The sequence below is a fragment of the Lissotriton helveticus genome, chromosome 7 (genome assembly GCF_964261635.1).
Source record: "Lissotriton helveticus chromosome 7, aLisHel1.1, whole genome shotgun sequence".
Taxonomy (NCBI): domain Eukaryota; kingdom Metazoa; phylum Chordata; class Amphibia; order Caudata; family Salamandridae; genus Lissotriton; species Lissotriton helveticus.
The window spans coordinates 1,871,904,779-1,871,915,758 of record NC_136068.1 but is presented as its reverse complement, the minus strand read 5'-3'; the positions used below and the strand labels follow the sequence as shown (position 1 = coordinate 1,871,915,758).

At 45.3% G+C, this 10,980-nt stretch overlaps 1 protein-coding gene across 1 annotated transcript; it reads right to left on the bottom strand.

The window, feature by feature from the left end:
- Positions 1–985: 985 nt before the first annotated feature.
- Positions 986–1,912, bottom strand: LOC144769819 (olfactory receptor 5V1-like). Its single transcript, XM_078654006.1, has one exon. The coding sequence runs from the start codon at positions 1,910–1,912 to the stop codon at positions 986–988; it is 927 nt and encodes a 308-aa protein (XP_078510132.1).
- Between the last annotated feature and the right edge of the window lie 9,068 nt (positions 1,913–10,980).

The window sequence follows — 10,980 nt, the reverse complement described above, 5'->3', positions numbered from 1 at the left end:
TTTAGATGTTTAATCTATGCGTGCAGAGTCACAATGCTTTGCTCTCATGATGAGTGAGCTGAGCACCGTGGCCATTATTCGTCTTATGTGCATTTTATGATTGTTGAAGCCTTTACTCTAGGCTAAATCATGTTTGCAAACCTATGTCAGAGAACAGACAGAATCCTGTTGATTAGAAGCCTCTAAACTTCTGTGCTCCTCTAGTTTTAACAGCGGATTCCTTTGAGAGAAGACATGGTGGCTGCACAGTTCATCTCTAAAATGAAATTAAACAACTTAACATGTAACAAAAAGATAGATGATGTAGAAAACTATATACTTTGTTTACATTTTGTAAAATATGTAAACTTTACACAAAAAATATATGAACTCATGTTCATATATCCAAATATCCCTATGTATTTAAAGTTATGCTTTCAAAATCACTTTAAACGTCTTATATAGAGGGAAGAGGTGTGGCGCCACGGCTAGGGCGACGGAATCTGCGGTTCAGGGTTCGATCCCCAGCACTGGCGGCAGATTAGCCCAGCACCATGTGACTTTGGGCAATAGCTTGCTTAATTTTCCCGACGGCCCCCAGCGTTTAGAGACCCTAACGGGTGATGTGCGCTTAACAAATGTGGAATAAATAAATAGATCCCAACTTTTTATTTCAAAACTTATTTTGTCAAATGTTAGAATGCTGTGACACTGAGATCTTTGTATTCATGATTTATCATAATAATGTTGCTTTCATTAACATTTCTGCAACCACTCCTGTTGTGAAACCGTACTGCAATTAAATGGTTGTGTCTTTGCTAATCCTTTTTTCAACAAGCCTTCTTCTAAAACACTTACAAAAAGACTGAAATTTGGAGAAACACAAACAGTTTGGGATCAATACATCAATGGATGTAATTGTATTACAATAGTACTTTAGAAAATGACTTTCTTTTTTATTGGTTTAGCACTTTGAAATTATGCTGCCTTCTTGCAGTATCATACATTATGTTGCTTTCTTTGATTTCCTCAGAGCTTTTTTAAACTCTGTATTTTTCAAACAGTATATAATTGGGTTACACAGTGGAGTAACAGCTACATATGACAAAGACATTATCTTGTTGTCCTTAGTTGAATATGTGGACGTCGGCCGCATGTACATAGAACAGAGACATGCAAATAATAAAACAACCACAGTGAGGTGGGAGGCACACGTGGAGAAGGCCTTGTCCTTCCCACTCTTGGATTTGATTTTCATAATTGAGGCAGCAATTTTACTATAAGATATGATGATTAAAATAAATGGCGTAATTCCTATTACAACTCCACTGATGTAAATGAGTGTCTCATTGCTGAAAGTGTCGCTGCATGAAATCTTCAACAGGGCAGTCAACTCACAGAAAAAGTGGTTAATTATGTGGGAATTGCAGAACGAGACATTGGACACAAGCACAATATGTGGAAATGCATTTATAAGACCCACTCCCCAGCTTCCAGCAGCCAACCACATGCACACAGCCTTGTTCATGATGGTCATGTAACGCAGAGGATTGCAGATAGCGACATACCGATCATAAGCCATGACTGTAAGAAGGAGGATCTCGACCGTTAACATGTCTAAGAAAAAAAACAGCTGTAGCAGACATTCAGTAAAAGACACCAGTATGCCCTCCAGAAAGAAGTGGGCCAGCATCTGTGGAAAAAGGACTGAAATGTAACAGATATCAAGAAAGGACAAATGTGTCAGGAAGAAGTACATAGGTGTGTGCAGATGTGAGTTTGAGTAAGTTGTTGTAAGGATCAGAAGATTTCCTACTAGAGTTAACAGGTAAACTACTAAAAATGCAACAAAAAGTGGAATTTGCAACTGCGGAATATCCGAAAATCCAATAATTAAAAAATATTCAGGGGAGCTCAGATTTTCTTTATTCATTTATCCAGCAATGCAACAATGCTAGAACTTGAGGATACCCTGTGGATAAAAAAATGAAGATAATTGATTTGATTGATTGCTACTAGGCATTAACAAAAAATAAAACTATTAAATGAAACATTGTGAGCACAGAGGTACTATTCTAACATGTATTATTTGTTCTCTGCTCATATAACGTGCAATACCACTTTTCTTGATGAACTATATTTTCTTCCTAGACCTGGGACACTGAGAGTGCAGCTCACAAAACTGTGAGAGGCAGTCTCTAACACTTGCTTCAACAACATGTATTAAAGAGAGCTAAACCACAATATTAAATAATCCTGGAAGCTGATGCCACTGAAAAATGTCTCTCAGATATACAAAGCTGTGTGCTATTACTGTTCAATAAAACACACATCCTGAATGAAGTTTGAGCCTGCTCACCACACTGCCAGTTCCCTGGCCTCTAAATGACGACTGTGAACTGGTGACATATTTGTTCTGCACACGGCTACAGAAGAGATCTGCAAGGCATGGTGAACCTGGTGGGGAAAACAATGCAATAAGAAAACACCTCCATATTTAGGCCACTTCTTTTTTTTTTTTTTTTCGAAAACAAACTCCTGCATATGTTTTTAGATTTGAAAAAAGAGGGTCAAGAGTAATGCAACAATGGGGCAGTTTTGCTGAACTTACATCTGCAGCAACATCAGAGGAACCTTTTGTAAAACAATCCATCCAATGCAAAGAGTAACATCTGATCTGCCTGGCATGCTTACCTCACTAGCAGATGTCAATAACATCATAACCACCACCTTTTAGGATGTTTGTAAGAGTATATTACATTTCTTTACAGAGAAGATTCCTGCGGCAGCCGCCGCCAGTATTACGTTTCCTGCCCTGGAGGTGGGTTTAAAGTCTGCTTCGAGCTCCCGTAGCATGGGAGCTAGGATTTTTTTACTAAAAGGAGGGGGCAAACTACAAACCCCAGCATTTCCCGCGGCAGCTGCCACCAGCCTCATGTTTCCCACCCCCATGTTCATGTTTAAAGTCTGCTTCGGGCTCCCGGAGTGCGGGGCATATCCAGTCACGGGCCTGGGTGCAGACCAGGCCAAGAGCGGGCCCAACTGATCCCGTCAGCGCCTGTATAAGGCTGGGCTGGGCCTACTTATTTGGTTGGTGATTAGAAGATGGAGACTGGATCCCTGTACAGCTTCCACTACTCCTATGAAACGGAGGGACTGATTTAAGGGCATGAAACACTGGGATATCAGTGAGTGCATTTTTGTTTGGCAGGTTTCCTGGGGGACCTGCACATTCTGTTTATAGCTGCACATTTCCAAGTTAGTTTGGGCATGTGGACTTACTGGCCCTTATCCATCCCCCTAGTCTAATGGGGAAAAAAGAACGCACATTTAGCGTCTACCACAGGGCAGCCGCACCTTACCATGAACATATTCCTGGCAAAGGTGGTAGGAACCATCAATAAAGAGATCAACCGGGGTGAGAGGCGGCCCTAAGCTGACATGAGAAGTATGTAATTATGTCCCTCTCCTGCTCTCACACACACTAAGGCCGTTCCACCTCTAGATCCATCCCCCTGCCCACAGACCTGGCACCATCTGGGCCATCTTTACCAGAGACTTTAGCTCTCCCGCCTTTCCCCCCCTCGTCTACTTCACCAACTGATCTGATGACCCCACCGGCCCTGGCCCCCAAACAGCAGCAGAAGGCTATGAAGGGGACAGTAGCTCCTGCGGCTGCATGCCGGGTACAGTCAAGCACAGCTACTGGGTCCAATGTCGAGGAATCAGCTAACCAGCTAGCAACCGCTCTACTCAACCTCAAGGCAACGCTGAGCAACCTTTAATCACCGGTTTTGATCAGATTGAGTCAACCTTAAGGGGCTTTGGAAGTAAAGTGTGCACTGTTTTATCTGTTTGGGCAAAGTCCCCTTTAACTCAATTGTCAGTGAGACCCCATTGGTTGATGCTTCTCCTGTTTGGAATTCTGTAAATTATGGTGGTACCCCGTATGTGAATGCTCCTCCAAAGGCCAAGGGCGTTGTGGCTCAATCTATAGGGCAAGAGAGCTGCAGGTTGCGCTCAGAGGGTGGTGGTGCACCCCTTGTTACCAGTTCTTCCTGGGCCCTTGCATGGCAGACGTGTCCCACTTGAGGGTGGAGAAGTGTGGCTCACTGGTTAGAAGCGGCAGACCCTGAAGCAGAGGTCAGGCCCGGGACCAGGGTTCAATTCCTGACGCGGTAGTTTCTTGGGCTCAATGTCCGCGGACTCTATAATTCTCGCCTCGGTGCCTACTCTAATCGTGGGTCCCATTCTGCAACTCTGGGCAATAGTTCGCTTAATCTCCACAACGGCCCCAACAGTGCTGGGATGCCTGGCTTCACCTTGGGGGTGCCCTGGAGGGGGCATCTCACAGGGAAAGCCAGGATGGGTTCCCCAGCTGTATACAGTGCCAGGATGCCCCGAGATGGGGCGGCAGTGCGCTCTACAAGTATACACACATTTACATTTACATCCCTCAACATTTTTACAAGTCCCAGTGATTGACCTCCCACCAGCATGCGTTCCTTACACTGTGGCTTTGTGGGGGGTACCTGGTTTGGGTGCTCACAAGGAAGACCCACCCACTCAATTGATCAATAAAGCTGTGCACTGGTTAGCACAGCATTCTGGGTTTTCCATCAGGGATTACCACAACATATTGATGGCACGGAGGGTGGCTTGGAAAGGCAACTCAAGGAAATGTTTTGAGGGAGACTGTTATGTTATGTTATGTTATGTTAAATTATATTTATATAGCGCACGGCTACTCCGACAGAGTGTCCCGGCACTTTCCACAAATAAATCAGTGTGTAATAACATAACACGAAACAATACAGAAAAGAAAAACCCCCCAAAAAGCAACTAAGCATTAAAAAGCCATGTCTTCAAGCTCTTCCTAAATTGAAGCAAGTTAGGAGTACTGCGCAACGCCAGTGGTAAAGAGTTCCACAACTGAGGTGCCTTAAAGCCAAAGGAACGGCTCCCAGTGCGGGCCTTATGCACGCGAGGAACCACGGCAGTGAAAAGAGCTGCAGAGCGCAGTAGGCGACTGTCTTATTATCTCAGTACAACACCTAGATTTAGCATGGAAAATCCTCCTTGGATCATCTAAAACATTTTCCCCAGGCACATGATTAAAATACCACTGCTGGGCTTTTTCTATAGACCCCCATTGAGTAGCATGTATAAGGAGCCCAGCAGGGTGGAGGGCTCGATAAAGGACGTATGGGGACGCCGCTGCGATACTCTAATCCCTTTGCACCCCTAGCAGACTTGAACAAGCTAGACTGAATTCAGGAGTCAAAGGCTAGACCTTCATGCCCCCTGTGCCAAGGATCGGATGTAGACAGCACCCCTCCAGGATCAAGCCCAAGTGTGATTCTATCTGCCCTCCTTTCACTTGTGCCCTCCATGTCCAACCCCGATGCCCAGATGAGTCTTTACATGTCCACCCCTTCCCCGGCCCCCACCGGTGGCACTTACCACAGTCTCTTGGAACAGGAGACAGAGAACAACTTTATAAGAAGATTATCTCGCCAGCGGAAGGTGCCTCTATAGGGAGAGCTAGCGGGGGGCTTTTCATGTTTCTTGATTTAAAACCATGCAATTTTTAAGTGGGATGAGCATGTATTTTAGGGCATAACAATGTTCATGGGGAGAACTCCCCCAACCGCTATAGTTAATTTTTTATAACTCTAAGAGGGGGAAAGGCCGGAAGTACAATTTGCATGCCTTAAGATGCGTCCTAGACTCCCAAAAGGAGCTTTGGGAACACAGATATAATATTAGTGCCCATCCTTTACAAAGAACTTATCAAACACTCAGCCTTGTGTGATCTCGGAGGAGTTGCATATGGAGCACACCTTGGAAGGGGAGGAGACAAATATGTGTTTAGCCAACCATAATCTGATACACACCTTAGATGACTGGCACACTAGGTCTATCTCGCATATGCCCCCCTCCTATAAAGGAAGGGGTTCTGCCACCATTATAGATTTTATTTTTGTGACAGCTTCCCTGGGAGTGGTCCAGGGTATTTTCATATTGAACATAATCCATTCAGTGATCACAACCCACTGATACTCTTACTCATGGGGTTGGGCAACAAGTGAAAGGGTAGTGAAAAGTCACAGATCAGGCAGGCGCCTACGTTGGGCAAGTATTGATATAAAGGTTTTTAATTATAGCCTCTTCTTTTCCTGCCAGCATGGGATTGGGGCATGTTTAGACTTCCACACATCGAGTGAGGATATCTTAAGCTCATAATCCTCCATTGCCTTGGTGGTTTCAGGACTTTTACCCACACAGGCAGGAGGGCGGGGACAGTCTTCCCCCTCTTGGTTTGATCACAAGTGTTCACAGGCATTGAGGAGCTTAAAGGTAGACTTGAAACAAGTGCCCAGGGAAAAGGATAGAGTAACCTCCTGCCGGCTTTTTTACAAAACGATGTTAAAAATCATCTACAAAAGCAGGCCTGGGAGGACCTAATTAAAGCGGGGAATTGAGGGATTCATCCCTTTTCTGGAAGATTATCAATAGCCCCTGCTTCACTGAACCAGCTAGACTGCCAGTGTGCCACCACATAACGCCAGACCAGTGGGCCTCTCACTTTCAAAAGGTATTTGACGTAGATCCCCTGGGGGTGCTAAACACAGATCCACCTCTAAGTCACCCCATTAGCTTTACCTTGGAGGAGGTATACCCAAGCTCTGAGCTGCTATCAATAAATAAGGCCCCAGGCCCCAGCGGAATACCTCTGTACCTTTTTCATGATAACATTGAGGTCTGGGACCCCTTTCTGACCCCAGTCTTAACGTGGCAGCATCCAAGGAGAAGTTGCCCTCCTGGACGGCAGCCACAATAGTACCGATCCTTAAAAAAGGGGACAAGGACAATCTGCAGTCATACAGTCAGATCTCCCTTATTGAAGTGTTGGAAAAGGTCTTGGGCAGGGTCCTCTTATCTAGATTGTCCATGGGAGTAACAGACAAACATATATTATCAGATGTCCAGTTTGGTTTCCGTGAAGGTACGTCAACCACTGATCAATGTCTTAATCTCCATCTCTTGACAGCTAAATACACATTGTCACAGCTGGGGGCTCTGTACCTAACCTTCATGGACCTCACATCCGCCTTTTTACCAAGTCAACCGGACCAAGCTGTGTGTTCATTTTAACCTCTTTAGGAGTAGACCCTTGTATTGTGCACCGACTTTATTCACTTCATGCCCAGACGACAGAGGCAGTGAGATATTCTCAGGAGGGGGCCCTCACAAATTGTTTAAATTGCACACGGAGTGTGTCAGGGCTGCATTTTACCTCCTTTTTTATTCTCTGCTTATAAATGAATGTCCTTGAGGCTCCAGTCAGATTCCCCTAGCGTGGTCAGGAAAGCCCTCCCAGTCCTAGTTTACGGTGAAGACGAGGTGCTTATGGCCCACATGCCCGGGGACTACAGGTTTTAATTTACAGCTTTCTCCTATCTAAGAGTGTTATTTGATGACCGCCTTCAGTGGAGTGCCCCACTAGAGGGGAAACTGAGTGAGTACAGTAAGTCGGTGGGGGCCATCACTAGCTTTGCCAACAGACTAGGCTCTTGGGCACCGCAGGTTATCCTGAAATTATACATATCGAAGGTCACCGCATAAGTCTTATATGGCAGTGATATCTGGGGGTATATCTGCTCATAGAGGTTACAAGTGGCTGAAAGAAGGTCTTTGCGCCGAATCCTCCAAGCCTGGTTCATGCACGAAGAGCTAAGGGCAGATTATCTGGTGGATCAAGTAGCAGTCAAACCCTTACTGTACTGGGTAAAGATATGGTCACTGGGGGAAAAGAACTTAAATCATTTGATCCTATCAGATTGTTTGGCCTTGGAACATGATAATAAAATCCCTTGGCTACGCTACGTCAAGGAGTCTTATCAGGCAATGAGAAAGCCAGACATTTTCTCTGCACATGACACTTTAAGCACTAGGAATATCAATCTCACGAAAGATCTATTCCATAACATTTCCAATGTGCAGCGTGGAAACACAGAGCTTAAGAAACCTACAGTGAGGGCTTATATAATGTTAAAATCTGTGTTAGGCATGGAGCCATACCTTTTAGCCTTAACCAGTGCTCATGATAGATTTTTAATCATGCATTTTAGATTCAACCAACACCACCATCTTTTGGCATCCCCGGCTCGTTTTTTGCCCTGACCCCAAAGGAGTCCTTGTGGTTGCGATCTTAGATCCCCGCAGGACACACTCCACTTTGTTTTATTCAGCAACTTTTTCTCATTGCCAAGAAAAAGACTCCTTCTGCCCCTATTATAGAGCCTGAAGTTCAGGCAAGCTAAACTCGTATGCCGTTAGTGCAGTATTAAGCTTTTTGCGAGCGGACTATAGATCTAGGCTCTCTAGGTTGGACTAAACTCTGAATAGACTGCACCCATAAAACCACTTCGAGCTTGATGGTGAGAATAGCCCTGGACTTTTAGAATTTTAATGATTTGTACTCTTTTTTACAAGAGGGTGATGTTTTAACCTATGTGTAAGGGTAGTTGTTTTAAGACATGTATTTTGTTTCATTATGTGACAGTATACCTGTATCTTTTAAGGACGCTTTTGCATCCAAATAAAGAAAGAATTTTTATTACTGAGAAGATTCTAAAAATGCATATATATTTTGAGACCCAACCACTACTAACCTCTTTAGGCATTTTTGATTGTATCTATCCTGCTCCTAAAGGCACGTCTTAGCAGCTTTGAATTTATTATTGGGATGTAAGATCATTACAACTCTCTGAAAGAAGAAACTGTGTTTCCCACTTTATTTGTATTAGTGTTAGATAATCTTGTTCCTTTTTTGATGACTATTTGCAAGACCTCTTTTCGTCAGTCATCAGTTCCTGAGTTTCGGAAAAAGGTGTTACCTCTTTTAAAAATCAAACAGCACACTTAAAACAAACTTTTAATTACAATAGATTTTTCTCACTCCTGTTATTCAAACCCATGGAGAAAGCTATCAATAAATAGATTTCAGACTATTCAGAAATCAAATCTATCTTTACAACTTGCAGTTGGTCTTCTGTCACAGTCCTGTAACCTCTATGATTGCTGCAACTAATGATATTAGGATCTGTTGGGAAAGGAGGCTATGTGCCCCTGTCCTATTCGGTGTCTTAAAGTAAGCAGACTAAGCTGCAACCCAACTCAAGCTCAAAGGTCTCCTTTCAGAAATACCCACCATGTATGGTAGTCGAGGAACACTGCACATCTCCAGGATTGGAGGAAAGATGTTTCAGGAACTATCTTGCCCGACCACTGTGATACTTTTTAAAGAGGTACATGTTCCTGCACCTGTTACAGGTAATAAGTAGTGACTCAATACATGAGGGTACTGCATTGTTCAATGTTTTCATTATGTTGAAGGACATATGGGGCAGATTTACAAGCCCCTTGCGCCACTGATGTGTCACATTTTGTGATGTACCTATGGCGCATTTAATTGCTCCATATTTATAAGGAAAGGAAAAGCCACATTGCGTGACTTTCCCTGTCCTTGTACGTACGGGCCCTTTACGCAGAAGACTTTGCGTGAAAGGGGTTGTCCATGGGTGTTGCTGTGGGTGTTCCCACGTAACAACCATGGAACAGGACACATTTCCCGATTGACAAAGAATTGTTAATCTGGAAATGCGTGTGAATGCGTGTGGGTGACCGTCCTGACTCTCTCAGTAGCGCTCACTCCCCACACTCCCTGCTCTCTGGTGGTATCGTTGGGCTGCGCTCTTTGCTTTGCTTTGGGCCTTGAAAAACTGCTGGCTGCTGTATGATATAGCGCTGTGCCTCACTAAAGCATTGCTCGTTTATTTGCTCGTTTATTTGTGCAGTCCTAGTCTGTATTGCTTGCTTGTGAAGCTTGGACCTTTGATTGTTATTTGTATTGCTCGTTTTGTGCAGTGGTAATAGTAGCGCTCACATCACTGATTTTAATACATTCATCAATACTTGATTGTGCCGGTGCCACTGGCCACAGCGTATCCCTACTTTGTGCCCCATCCTGTTCCGGTTTCACTTTTGCTGCCATTTTGTTGTTGTTGTGCCTCAGAGCCCGTCCTCTCCACCCCGCTCCCGCCTCCCAGCTGCTCCTCCCTCGCTACGCCCCCTGCAATCTCCTCTTATGTCAGATGCTTTTGCGCGCAGCGTTCATGCGCAGCGGTCGAGCCCCATGCGCCAAAGGTAAGTCCGTCTACGCCTGTCCGCGCCTGGACCGCGCCGAGCGCACGACCCCCCCGGTCATCGCAAATCCCACTCCACCCACATAACGTATGATGCCGCATCCCTCTCAGCACTCAACCCCGGGCGACTCCAAGAATGCTACCAAGCCGCCCCTGGACACATCCATGGTCCCTTCACCTGCCACTCCTGCAAACTCGACTGCATCAGGACCCACACTAAATCCACAGACTCCAAAAAGTGCGCCGACACTAACCACCTGAAGGGCATCCTACTCAACACCCGCTCGGTCCACAGACACGCCATTGAACTCTGGAACCTACTCGACACCACTTCGCCGGACGTCGCCTTCCTTACATAAACTTGGATGAACGCCTCATCAGCTCCCGACATCGCCATAGCCATCCCGGACGGCTACAAGATAATCCGAAAAGACCGCACCATCCAAACAGGAGGAGGCATCGTCATCGTACATTAGAACTCCATCCGCATCACGACCAGCTCAGACGATAACCTCACAGCCGCCGAACACCTTCACTTCCAGATCCACGCCGACCCCAAAACAACACTCAGAGGCACCCTCATCTACAGACCAGCAGGACCCCGCACACAATTTAGCGAAGACATCACTGACTTCATCAGCCCACACGCCCTCCCCTCTGAGGACTACATTCTACTGGGAGACCTCAACTTCCACCTGGAAAAGAAAAACGACATCAACACCACCACCCTCCTGGACAACTTGGGCAATCTCGGACTAAAACAACTTGTTGATACCCCCACCCACTATGC